This window comes from Notamacropus eugenii, chromosome 5 (assembly GCF_028372415.1).
Source record: "Notamacropus eugenii isolate mMacEug1 chromosome 5, mMacEug1.pri_v2, whole genome shotgun sequence".
NCBI classification, from domain to species: Eukaryota; Metazoa; Chordata; class Mammalia; order Diprotodontia; family Macropodidae; genus Notamacropus; species Notamacropus eugenii.
This window is the reverse complement of record NC_092876.1, coordinates 374,545,899-374,559,392: the sequence shown is the minus strand read 5'-3', so window position 1 is coordinate 374,559,392 and position 13,494 is coordinate 374,545,899. Positions and strand designations below refer to the sequence as shown.

General features: G+C 38.4%; 1 protein-coding gene across 3 annotated transcripts in view; it reads left to right on the top strand.

Moving 5' to 3' along the window:
• BMX (BMX non-receptor tyrosine kinase) overlaps window positions 1-13,494 on the top strand; it is a 77,445-nt gene that overhangs the window by 28,009 nt on the left and 35,942 nt on the right. For all 3 annotated transcript variants that reach the window (XM_072614309.1, XM_072614307.1, XM_072614308.1), the window contains 3 exons: window positions 2,089-2,153; window positions 7,303-7,424; window positions 11,354-11,425. In XM_072614309.1, the coding sequence (XP_072470410.1) occupies window positions 2,089-2,153; window positions 7,303-7,424; window positions 11,354-11,425 (259 nt within the window). The remainder of the gene's footprint in view (window positions 1-2,088; window positions 2,154-7,302; window positions 7,425-11,353; window positions 11,426-13,494) is intronic.

Genomic DNA, 13,494 nt, shown 5'->3' with positions numbered 1-13,494 from the left:
TGGCAATTCTGTAAGATTACAAATTGAAGAGGAAGCCAGAGTTATAGAACTCTGGCTAACAGCCCTGGATGGGCTTTGGCTGGAGAAAGGGCTCTTTGAAGGGGAATCTCTGCCCTCCTTATACCTCTTAATGGGGTATTGGCTGAATATCTGAGTATACTTTTATAGGCAATGAGGGCTCTGAGCCATACTACCATCTGTCCACTGAGAGAGCCTCAGTGTGGCCACAGAGATTCTGCCCTCTGGCAGCTGCACTACTGAACCGTTTTGTGCAAGACTGAAAGCCTGTACCACAGGAATTGGCCTACCCACTTAGTTACTCAGAACCTGTCCTATGTTTGCCCACCTCTGTACTTCTGTTTATACTGGTTCCTCTACCTGGAATGCTCCCCACCCCCATCCAACTTACCTCTTCAAACTAAACCCATTCTTTGAGGCCTTCTTTAGCCATATAAGATGGGGATATCTGGACAATTTTTGCGAGCCAAGCTGGAGGGGAAAAAAATGCTTTTCCCATAATTTTCTGTTCCTTCCAATTAATTATGCTTTCTACCTCATCCAGCTCCTGCTGGATTCTGTTAGACTTTCTGTTCTGGCAGTCATCACATTTGAACTTGAACTATCACTATCTGTGCCCAAGGACCCTTATGTAGCTAAAGCACCCATCAAGGTGCTTGAATCCATAAATACTTCATGTCAAGTGGATAGAGCACTGAACCTCAGGACAGGGAGACAGGAATTCAAATCTGGTCTTAGGCACTAACTACAACCATAAACAAGTCACTCGATCAAAGTTGCCTCAGTTTCCTCAACTGTAAAATGGAAGCAATAATAATAGCACAACCTCCCAGGGTTGTTGTGAGGCATAATAATTGTAAAGTGCTTAGCAAAGAGGCTGGCACATAATAGGCATTGTAGAAATGTTAGCTGTTATTAGTAATGGAGATTTGCTGAATGGTGGAAGCAGCTGTGCATAGTGACAACAGCAATAAATTTTTAGTCAGGTTAGCTCAAACATTGGCTTTGCTATGTACCACAAGAGTCATCTGTATGTGATTTCAGCCTTGACTGCATCCTAGGCAGGGCTGCCTTTGAATGTGGTATCCAGAAAGGGAAAATTTTCATAATAACACTGTAGTGTCTTTGACCTTCCTGATTTTGAGACACCCTTGTCCATACCCCTGTCCAAGAGGCATGACTCAGGAGGCAGCGGATATCATCCCCTGTGCACATGGGAAGGGAAGAAGGAGACAAGCATTTATCTAGTACTGGTTATGTGCCAAGTACTTCATATTAAGTTCTTTACAAATATTATCTCATTTGATCTTCGAAACAGCCCAGAGAGGCAGTGTTATTATTGTTCCAATTTTACAGTTTAGGAAAGAAAAGTAGATAGAATAGGATCATATGGTTAATAAGTATCTGAGGCTGGATTTGAACTCAGATCTCCTTGACTCCAGACCTAGTGTTCTATCCACTGAGACACCGAGTTGCTTCTAAATTGGGGAGAGGGCAATGGAAAGCAGACTTGGTAATAAGCAACAGCAACATGCAATGCAAAAAGAACTTATTGATATCTCAAAAAGTCTCTTCTATTGTGGTAGCAATTTGAATAACTCACAAATAAGTGTAAGAGATGCAAATCATGCTTGGTAATTCATGTAACCCTTTCTCATTCTCAAAGTAGGCTGTATACCTTTAGGACTAAAATTTATCTGTTACTGGAAGTGACAGGTCAAAAGTACAGTGGACGTAGATTAGACCCACCAGGCAGTGCTCTAAGCTCTGTGAATGTCACAGAAGCTGGATATAAACAAGGAGGCTGAATTTCTTTTCTCTTGGAAAAAGGTTTTCTTGAATGTACAAAACTTCCATCATTGCCTGAATCAAGATAACAGTAAATGAAATTGAGATAGCTGTTCCATGTCATGGCTCCTAACCTTTTTAGGCATTCTAGTATACAACTGCGGGGATTCTTTCAATATTGAGTCTAATGTTTCCAGGTTTAGACAGAATTATCTGACGAGTTCATTCTTGTGCTTCCTGATGTGTATTGATCTTAGAGTTCTTTGTCATTTCATGTTTTAGATCCAAATCTGCAGGTGGAAAGCATCCCTGTGAAACCAATACTACCCATCACCCCCAATAGACTGGTAAGTCACAACCACTTTTTTAAAAAATTTAAAAATATATAATATTTTACTTTTTTCCCCAATTGCATGCTATAACAATTTTTTAACCTTTGATTTTTTTAAGTTTTGAATTCCAAATTCTATCCCTCACTTTTCCCTCTTCCCCCTCCCTGACACAGTGAACAATCTGATATTGGTTATATAAATACAATCATTTAAAACATTTCCATATTAGTCATTTTATATAAGAAGACTAGAAGAAAGAAAGGAGTAAAGAAACAAAAACAGGAGAAAAAGAAGAAAGAAAGGAAAGAAAGAAGGGAGAAAAAAAGGAAAGAAGGAAGAAAAAAAAGAAAGAAAATAAAAAATTTCATCTTCAGTCTATATTCAAACAATATTAGTTTTTTCTCTGGTGACAGATAGTATACTTCATCATTAGTCCTTTGAGACTGTCTTGGATCATTGTGCCGCTGAGAATAGTTAAGTTATTCACAATTATTCATTGAACAATATCGTTGTTACTATGTACCTTGTTCTCCTGGTTATGCTCACTTCACTTTGCATCAGTTTGTACAAATCTTGCCAGGTTTTTCAGAAGTTATCCTGCTTGTTATTTCTTATAACACAATAATATTCTATTACAATTATATACCACAATTTGTTTAACCATTCCCAAATTAATGGGTATCCCTTTGATGTCTAATTTTTAGCTATCAAAAAAAAAGAGCTGCTAGAAATATTTTTTGTATAAATAGATCCTTTTAGCTTTTCTTTTTTTGATGTCTTTGGGATGTAGACCTATCAGTGGTATTGCTGAGTCAAAGGGTATGGAGTTTTATAGCCCTTTGGGCATAGTTCCAAGTTGTTCTCCAGAATAATTGGATCAGTTCACAACTCCATCAACAATGTATTAGTGTCCCAATTTTCCCACATCCTCTCCAACATTTTTCATTTTCCTTTTTGTCATATTAGCCAATCTGACAGGTGTAAGGTGGAACCTTAAAGTTCTTTTAATTCTAATCAAAAGTGATTTAGGTCACTTCTTCATATGCCTACAGATAGCTTTGATTTCTTCACCTGAAAACTGCTTGTCATATCCTTTGATCACTTATCAGCTGGGGAACAGCTTGTATTTTTATAAATTTCACTCAGTTCTATATATATATTTGAGAAATGAGGCCTTTATTAGAGACACTTACTGTAAAGATTGTTTCCCAGCTTTCAGCTTTCCTTCTAATCTTGGTTGCATTGTTTTTGTTTATACAAAAGCTTTTTATTTTAATATAATCAAAATTACCTACTTTACATCTCATAATGCTCTCTCTCTCTCTTGTTTGGTTATGAATTCTTCCCTTCCCCATAGTTCTAACAGGTAAATTATTCTTTCTTCGCTTTCTTTATCTATAAAATAAGGGGGTAGACTAGATGGTCTGACCTCTAAGTTCCCTTCTTGCTTGAGATTTTCAATCCTGTAGAACTCTAAGATTTTAGATGTGTAATGACTTGCCAAGAGTTATTCATTTGACACTTTCAGGCCTTACTGCATTCTGAGGAGGGGGTACCTGTATGACCATGGAACATATACAGATCTCCGGAGAGAAACATCTTTTGGAGGAGTCTCAGTCCTTATAGCTATAGTCTTTATAACAAGATGGCACAAGTAATACAGTGCCAGATCTGGAGTCAGGGAGACACCTTTCCAAGTTCAAATCTAACTTCAGACACTTAATAGCTATGTGACTATGGGCAAGTCAGTTAACCGTGTTTGCCTCAGTTTCCTCCTCACCAAAATGAGCTGGAGAAGGAAATGGCAAACTGGCCAAGTATCTTTGCCAAGAAAACCTCAAATTGGGTCACAAAGAATCAGACAGGACTGAAACAACTGAACAACAACAGCCCTTATATCTATACTCTAGAGTGCCATGGAAAATCAAAGGATCATCTCTACATCAATTCTATTGCATTAATAGATGTTTATTGATAACTGCTAGACACTGCTGGAATTCCAAAGATTATCGTAACATGATCCCTGGCCTCAGGTTCCTTATCGTTTATTAGGAAGAGCCAAAGCTTCCCTGGGTTTAGAAATACATAAAGTTTTTTAAAAACGTAATCAGGGGAAGAGAGACCTGAGGGAGAGAACTAGACACAGAGACAGGAGGAGATCCTAGAGTGTACAAAGACGTAAAAGTCCACTGACAAGAAGGAAGTGGTCAGAAATGTCAAATGCTACAGAGAGGTCTGAGAGGGTGAGGACTGAAATGAACCTGTGGATTTGGTAATTAGGAGATCACAGTGACCTTGGAGAGTGATGAGGACAGAAGGCAGATTGCAAGGCATTGAGTAATGAGGAAGTAGAGGCAGTAAGAGTAAAATATTCTTTCAGTAAATTGTCAGTAAAAAAGAGAAGATCTATATGATTGAATAGCAGAGGGTGGTAGGATCCAAAGTTGAATTTTTTGTTTCTTTTTTGGGGGGCGAGGAGGTCTCAGAACATTTATTAGGCAGAGAGGAAGGAGTCAGTAAAGACAGAAAGACTGAAAATTCATGGTCCTAGCTAATATGTATAAGAATGATGACTGTTATTTACATAAGGTTTTTAAAAATTGTTGTTCAGTTGTGTCCAACTCTCTGTGACTCCATTTGGGGTTTTCTTGGCAGAGATAATAGAGTGGTTCACCATTTCCTTCACCAGCTCATTTTACAGATGAGGAAACTGAGGCAAACAGTGTTAAATGACTTGCCCAGGGTCACACAACTAGTAAGTGTCTGAGACCAGATTTTAACATAGGAGGGTGAGTCTTCCTGATTCCATACTCAGGCCTCCACTGCACCACCTAGCTGCCCTAATGATGCTTTAAGATTTATTTACGAAACTACTTACTTTCATTTTCACACTTGAATCTCACAACAACTCTTTAAGGTAGATGCTACAGGTGAGGAAAATGAGACTTCCAGAGATTGATTGTGCCTTGCTCATGATTACACAGCTAAAATGAGCTAAGGTGTGGAATTGGAACTCAGGTCTTCATAAGTCCAAGTCCAGCCTTCAGTCCACTCCATTGCACCACACTGCCTCTTGGGATGAGAAAGTGGGAGAAAGTGAGAAGCATGTCAAGGAATCTCTGCTTCTGCTATAGCAACATGGAACCCTGACAAGTTCACTGGCAGAGTAGGATCTACTAGAAATTGAATGTTACTAAAGTTACCCTGAAACAGTTAAGAGTTTCTCATACCCTGAGGAAGCCTTCTGGTGTTGGGGAGTAGAGATTAAGATATAGGGTATCCTAGTATCTTGATATTCCTTGGGTCAATGGAAATAATAAAAGGAATTCCTGTAGTCCCTTTCATGGACCATATTCCTTCCATGTTTCTCACCTATCTACCCTTAATCAAATTTATATAGTCTCTTGCCGACGACCTCTATATAAACTCCTCTGTGAACAGTGCTGGAAGAGACATGGGATATGGTCCAAGGGAACAAGGTCCAGGTCCTCTCATCTTCGTATCATGAACTTTACCTTGACATATACTTATACGCTCCATATCATTGAAATCGGGGAAAAAATTTTGTGAGCCAAGTCAAACGAGGGGGGGAAATGCCATTTATTAAGAAGCTTGCCCTTTTAGTACATGCTCTGATAATGAAGCTTGAAAAGCCTGTTCTTTTCCAAATGCAAAAACACAGACTTTCACAGTACAGAATCCTTTGTCTCCAATTTCCTCTGAGGGATTATTTGGGGCTTGTATTGAAATTTTTCAGTCATGCAAATCAGCAGCCAGGCAGTTTGAATGCTGTATGAGCCCATTTTAGTTACTTACTATGTGAATGCACCTGGGAGTTGTTTAGAAAGGAAATTTTGGAAAACATTTTCTCCTCAAATGTAATCTGAATAGAAAGGCATTTTATTAAAACCAGGAAATAAAAATGAGGTCTCTGACCTTTTCATTTATATTCCTCTTCTCTTCAGTGAAATTTTTACTATTTTTTTTTACTTAAATTTATTGTTTTACTTAAATTTACTAAATTTACTATTTCTTCAGAGAAAGGGGCTCTTAATTTTGTGTGTGTGTCATGGGCCCTGGTGAAACCTATGGGCCCCTTCCCAGAAGAAGTCAAGTCAAGTCAGCAAGCATTTATTAAGTGCATATTATGTGCTATGCACACAGTGCCCTGAATATAGGTGGAGCAGTGGGTAGTGTACCAGGCCTGGACTCAGGAAGACTCATTGCCCTGAGTTCAACTTTGACCTCAGACACTTCCTAGCTGGGTGCCCCTGGGCAAGTTATTAACCCTGTTTGCCTCACTTCCACATCTGTAAAAATGATCTTCAGAAGGAAATGGCAAAACCCCAAATGAGGTCTCAGAGTTGGATGCAACTGAAACAACTTCAACAACAATAATGTGCCATGAACTGGGCAAGGCTCTGGGAATACAAAGAAAAGTCCTCCAAAAGTTTTTATATCCATAAAATAAAATACATAGGATTACAAAATCAATCAACTATATTGAAATACAGTCGTCAGTTTGTATCCTGGAGAGTTCTAACATTTGGGCACCTGGGGGAGCGATGGATAGAGCTTCAGGCTTGGAGTCAAGAAGACCTGAGTTTATTTAAATCAAGTCTCTGACAAGATTTCACAAGCTGTGTGACCCTGGGCAAGTCATTTAACCCTGTTGGCCTCCATTTCCTCATCTGCAAAATGTGCTGGAGAAGGAAACAGCAAATTACTCCCGTATCTTTGCCAAGAAAACCCCAAATGGGGTCACAGTCAGACACTACCAAACAACAACAACTACGGTTGTCTAAATCAATAAACAAATAAGTATTTAAATAAGTTCAAAGACATCCCCTCCAGGTTAAAAAACCCTGCTTTGGAGAGTGTGTATTTCCTTTTTATATGGAGAGTAGCCTTATTCCTAGGTAAATTTTTCATGACGTAGCATTTGCATAACATTAATTTTGCATAGCATAGATCTAAATACCCAAATTCTAAATTCAGCAGTTCCCCAAAGGATCAAAATGAAACAGAACTGAGAGGGTTGGGGGGAGGGAGTGAGGGGAAGAAAGGGAATAAATAAATCCAGAATTGATCTACTTTTGTCAATGACGTTAACATGTGACTCAAACATTTACTGTAATAAGTTCATGTCTTCTGTCTACCAAAGCTGAAGATCCCACGAGCAGTTGCTGTTCTCCCGCTTCATGAGTCATCCCCAAAGTCCACGAAAGCAGAGTTAGATTCAGAGCTCAGGAGAAATAACAGCTCTGAGACAGATGCAAGTAGCAGGTAAGTTTCAAATGAAGGACGTGTTTGGTGACAAATGAGGCAGTAGAACAAAAAAGTAAAAACCCAACTCTGTACTTCCTGGAATAACAGGAAACTGTTCACCATGCATGGATCAATAGAAGTAATATTAATCATTGTGTTTATATTGTGATTTATGTATAGCACCTCTAGATCTTCACAGCAACCCTGTGAAATAAGCACTATTACCACCTCTATTTTATAGACGTGTTGGCCTGAAAACTTGGTTAAAGGAAAGGCGACAGGCTAAATGCATACATTTTATGATTTAATTAATTAACTAATCAATTTTATGGAGCCAGAAATGTTCTGGCTACCGATACAAAGAATTGGGCAGCCTTCAATATGTTTTTAGGACAAAGAAGTGTTCTGTGTCCTTCAGATTCATGATCTCCATGAGTGATTAACTAGACCATTAGAAAGGAATTTCTTAATTGCATAGGTTGTAAATACAATAACATAACAGAGTTTGACAAAGTTTCACATAGAAATTACGACCCAAGACGTCTATTTTCTTTACCATTAACATGCCATAACGTAGTATATGTCTACAAATATTAAGATATGGAAAACGTCCCATTATTCAAGATAGTGTCTTAGGTTAAAGGTCTCTTAGGGAATGTTAAGTCAGCCTGGCTGGCTTTTGTTGACATAGGAAGAGGCATTCTCTGAGTTTGCTTCAGAGAGAACAAAGAGATTATTCCAAAATTTTATATTAAACATTATCAGATGTTACAAAAGGTTGCTTTGAGACATTTCCCATGGAGTTGGGACACTTAGGGAGACACTTGCTTTGACTCATTGCTTAAGCACTTGCATGACCAGAGACTCCCAGTTGGTCCCTTCATCCTTGATGGGGAGATGGAGGTGGGGGGGAGGGCGGGGTGGGGATGTGTGGCATGGATGTCATACATGGATGATTAGCAACTGACCCAAGAAGGTCAGTTGTGAGGTGTGAAAAGTTGTGAGAAGAAAAGCTCCTCCCTTTGCCTCTTTGTTGAACTTTATAAATCTGAGATCTCTCTAAAAAGAGGATAGAGTTTGGCCTAATAACCAAAACATTTAGGCCATTTCTCTCTATGGACTATTTAGTCAGAATCAACTAATGGGGAGGTTTTGATTTGAACTGCTTGACATACCACTTCAAGGTGTACAAAATGATTTACATTTACATTTCATTTGAGCCTCATGATAACCTCTTGACATAGATAATATCCCTTTATAGAGATGCCTCAACTGAGGCCCTGAGCAATATGTGACTTGCCAGTGGTCATAAAGCTAAGAACTGTTATAAACAGAACTTCAATGCTCCAGGTTCAGTTTTATGGCCACTATATTAAGGTGCCTTTGACTGTAGTCATCCTAAACCCATAGGGTCTATATGATCCTTGTTCAAATATGGGACCCATTTCTCCAAATGTCTTCCTCCTCATATCATTCTCTATCTGCTGTCTCCCACTATCTAGACTGGACCTGCACAACCTGTGCCCTGACAAAGGATTTGGAGTGGCCTGTGAAAAACATAGAGGATTTTTTTCTCTACATTTTTCGTGGGCCGCATTAAATCCTCTGGGGTATTGCAAGTGACTGACCCATGAACCACAGGCTGTTCAGGCCTGACCTAGACCCCTCAGCATTTCCTCTGGCTGCTAATGTTCATCTTCTCCCTGATCCTTCCCCAGTTTCTCTCTTGTAAATATAATAAATATCATCTGTCAGATCTTACCTTCTTTCTTCCCAGTCTTATAACCCTACTTCTTTATTGTCCTTTCTCACCATTGGGGGGCACGGGGTGTCCATACCTTTGTTTCACTAATATAAAGAGCTCCCAGTAGGCCTATTCCCCCTGCCCAGTTAGCAAGGGTAATTGTTCTGCAAATTATAGCCTAAGAGATTTGCCTGGGGGGCAACTTAAGTGATTAGCCCTATGTCTGTGTGTCATATTGTCTGTAGGTATAAATAAGTTTGAACTCAAATGTTCCTAATTCTAAGACCAGCTCATGATCCACTACTACAAGGTACTTTTCTTATACTGTTTTACATGAAATAAAATCTCCGTAGCACCAATGATCAAATCCTAAAAGTATAAAAAACTTAATAAAAAAAAATAAATTGATGCATATCATGGGCCTATTCTTACATAAGCTGAGTCAGAACAGATTTGGGTGGCCCATGTTCTGGGCTCCAAATCCATTCATGGGAATGTTATTTCCTCAGAAGACTTAAGGCCACAGGGAAGGAGGTGCTAATGGTAAAATTCCATATCTTTGGTTATCCTCAAGCCATATTATGGTTTTAAATTATCTGAATGAAGATGAATCTTGAAGAACAGATCATGGAAACATTTATCATAGCTTAATTAATTAGGCCAGTCTCCTCTATGGATCTTTTAGTCAAGACTGACTGGTAGAAAGGTTTTGATCTGAACCAATCAAGGACATACAGACTTTGTCACTAAATAAAAACATAATTACTTTGGACAAAGGCAGGACTATTACAAAGACCTACTCCTTTTGAAGTCTGTCATATAAAGTCCTTCATAGAAATATTTATTATAATAATAATAATTATAGCTAGCAATTAAATAGTGCTTTAAGGTTTGCAAAGAATTTTACACATATTATAGCACTGAATCCTCATAACAACCTTGTGAGGTATGTATTATAATTATCTCCATTTTACAGATGAGGAAAACAGGCTAAGAGAGGTTAGTTAGTAAATGTCTGTGGCAGAAACTCAGGTCCATCCTGATTCTGTTCATTACTTTCTTCCCAGCTCCATCTATTGCCCCACTTATTAAGGCAGGTGGCACTGAGTTTGTTAGTAGATTTTGGAATTTAAAAGTCTGGTGATGGCTAGAGGTTTTCAAATGAAGCCTGACAGGCCGCTGAGATATAACTGTTTCAGAGTCCTGATGTTAAGGACATTCCTCATCCTTAGACATTTTTAGAGAACAGGGAGAGTTCACTGGGTGTACCGCCCAGGGACATAATACCCACTCTGCAAAAACATAATTTTCGGAAAAGTTCATTGATATGGTAATGGATCTGACCAAGTTGGCACAGTTAGTGCAGGGAATGTGGCCAAAGACCTGGGCCTTATTGATTCAGTCTTTGAAAAGGAGTGAGGTAAATTTTATTTTTCATTTCAAGGAATACTGCATCAGAAAATGGAAAAAGGATGCTTGTTCTGAAGGCCAAAGGGAATTTGGTCCCATATGCCAGATAAAATTATCTTTGTGTTAAGCTGTTTCTGAATTATTTGGTTAACAAAGAAAATTAGAGAAGTAGATCTGATTATAGGTAAATACAGAAAATCCTGTTGACCATATATCCATAGAAACCTAAAATGAGTATTTTAAAAGCATGGTCTGTAATTGCAAGAATGTATGTCACTATAAAATTCCTAATGCCCCATTTAAACAGCAGGAGAATATTAAAAATCTACTTGAAAGCATTAAAATGATGGAAAAGAATGTCTAAATATCCATGGGGAAATTAAGGGATAGTGGCTAGCAGTTAAGATGGTATATTAATCCAGGTCTCCCATAAAAAAAAACATATGAAACAGAAATGAAAACACAAACATAAACAGGTGCTGAGATGGAATCTGGGGAATTGGATTTTGAAAATTTAACAGGAAATGAGTCACTTGTTCAATATACTGGAGGTTTAATTCTGTTTAGAAAGTGTTCTGATGGAGCACAATTGCTTTTTGTCAGGGTCTGTAAAAAAATAGAGGTAAAAATAACTCATTAGAATCATTCTCCAAACCAAGTGAAATACATGGGTCAAGGTATTATGTAATATTAAACATATGAGAAAATTTGGATTTTTTTTTAACCTGTTTACAAGGCCAAGTGAGAATTACGTAGAGAATGTATTTCTAGAACATGTCAATTTTATTTTCAGAGGTAAAAATGCTGTGTCTGGGATGCAACTGAAAAGACATGTGAAAACTCAGGGTACTCCAAAGATTTCTTGGTAAGTCAGATATGCTATTTACTTCCATTTTTCATGAGAAACTGATAGAATCTAAAGTAGACTTGAGAGGTATCTGCAGCAAATAACAAAGACTACATCTAGCAGAAAGCAGCTAGATGCTGTAGTGGATAGAGAGCTGAACTTGGGGTCAGAAAGACCTGAGTTCAAATCCAGTCTAAGATGTTTACTAGCTATATGACCCTAGGTTAATCACTTAACTTATGTCTGTCTTAGTTTCCTTACCTGTAAGGAGTGGGGAAAAAAAAGGTCTTATCTGACAGTTGTAGTGAGGACCAAATAAATTATATTTGTAAAATGCTTTGCAAAACTTAAAGTGTTATATATAACTTTGGTATCTTCTAAAGGTCAGAAGACTTATCAATTAGTCATCAAATATTTATCAAGCACCTAATACATGCTAGGTAATGGGGATACAAAGACAAAATTGAAACAGTACCTGCCTTCAAAGTCTATGGAGGGAAACATATATAGACACATATATAAACAAAAAATAACACAAAACAAAGTTTTTTGTCAGTTGTTTCAGTCATGCCTGATTTCTTGTTTCTGTATTTAGGGTTTTCTTGGCAAAGATATTATAGTGGTTTACCATTTCCTTCTCCAGCTCATTTTACAGAGGAGAAAACTGAGGCAAAAAGGGTTGAGTGACTTTCCCAGGGTCACACAGCTAGTAAGGGTGTGAGGCTGTATTTAAACATGGGTCTTCCTGACAAACGCAAGATAACTATTTGGGAACAGGAGGCATTAGCAGCCAATGATGGGGAAAAGTCTTGTGTAGGAGATGGTGTTTAAGCTGAGTTTTGAAGGGAGGGTTTCTAAGAAACAAAGGTGAGGAAGAAGTAGATTCTAAACATAGGAGAAGCCTGTGCAAAGGCCCAGAGACTAGAGATGGGATTTTTGTAAGTAGACCAGTTTGGTTAGACTACAGAATGCATGAAGGGAAATAAAGTATAATGATCTAAGTCTGGAAAGGTAGATTGGATCCAGCTTGGGAAGAGATTCAAATGCCAAACAGAGGAGTTTGAATTATCTTAGAGAAAATAGGAAGACTGTTGTTTGGTTGTTTCAGTCATGTCCAGCTCTTTGTGACCTCATCTGGGGTTTTCTTGGCAGAGTTATTGGAATGGTTTGCCATTTCCTTCTCCAGCTCATTTGACAGATGAAGAACTGAGGAAAACAAGGTGAAGTGACTTGTCAGGGTCATGCAGTTAGTAAGGGTCTGAGGCCAGATTTGAGCTCACAGATGAGTCTTCCTAACTCCAGGCTTGGCACTCTAGCTGCCCAAAAGACACTGGTCTTCATTAGGCAGGGAATGACATGATCATATTTGAATTTGAAAAGAATTCCTTTGGCCACTGTGTTGGAAGATGAATTTGAGAGGGAGAAACACAGAACAGCAAGATTATTATGAAACTCTTGAAGGGTAGCTACACGGCATAGTGAATAGAGAACTGGCCCTAGAGTCAGCAGAACCTGAGTTCAAATCTGGCCTCAGGCACTTAACATTTACTAGCTGTGTGACAACCCCAATTGCCTTCCTCAAAAAAAAAAGACTATTGCAGTAATCTTAGTGTCAACTGTGTATGGCGAGGAGATTCATTAAGAGAAGCTGTGGAGGTAAAATTGATAAGACTTGGCAACTGATTGGATACAGAGTGGGAACTGAGATAGAATGAGGAGTCAAAGATGATTCTGAGATTGAGAACTTGAGTGATTAGAAGGTGACGACATTCCATTTGAAAATTTCTTCAATTTAAAGACAATGAACAATGCCTATCAACCTACCCACAATAAGCATATGTAGAATACTAGACTTGAAGCCAGAAAGATCTGAGGTCAGTTCCTTCCTCAGAAACTTCATAGTTTTGTGATCCTGGGCAAGTGACTTAACCATTCTGGATCTCACATTCTTCATCTGTGAAATGAAGGGATTGGAATCTTGGTTTATAAGGGCCATTCCAGTCCTAAATCTCTGATTCTCTGACAAACATTGACATTCTTTCCAGTTATCTATAGAATGAGGAAAATGTCTCAAAATTGATTTAAAA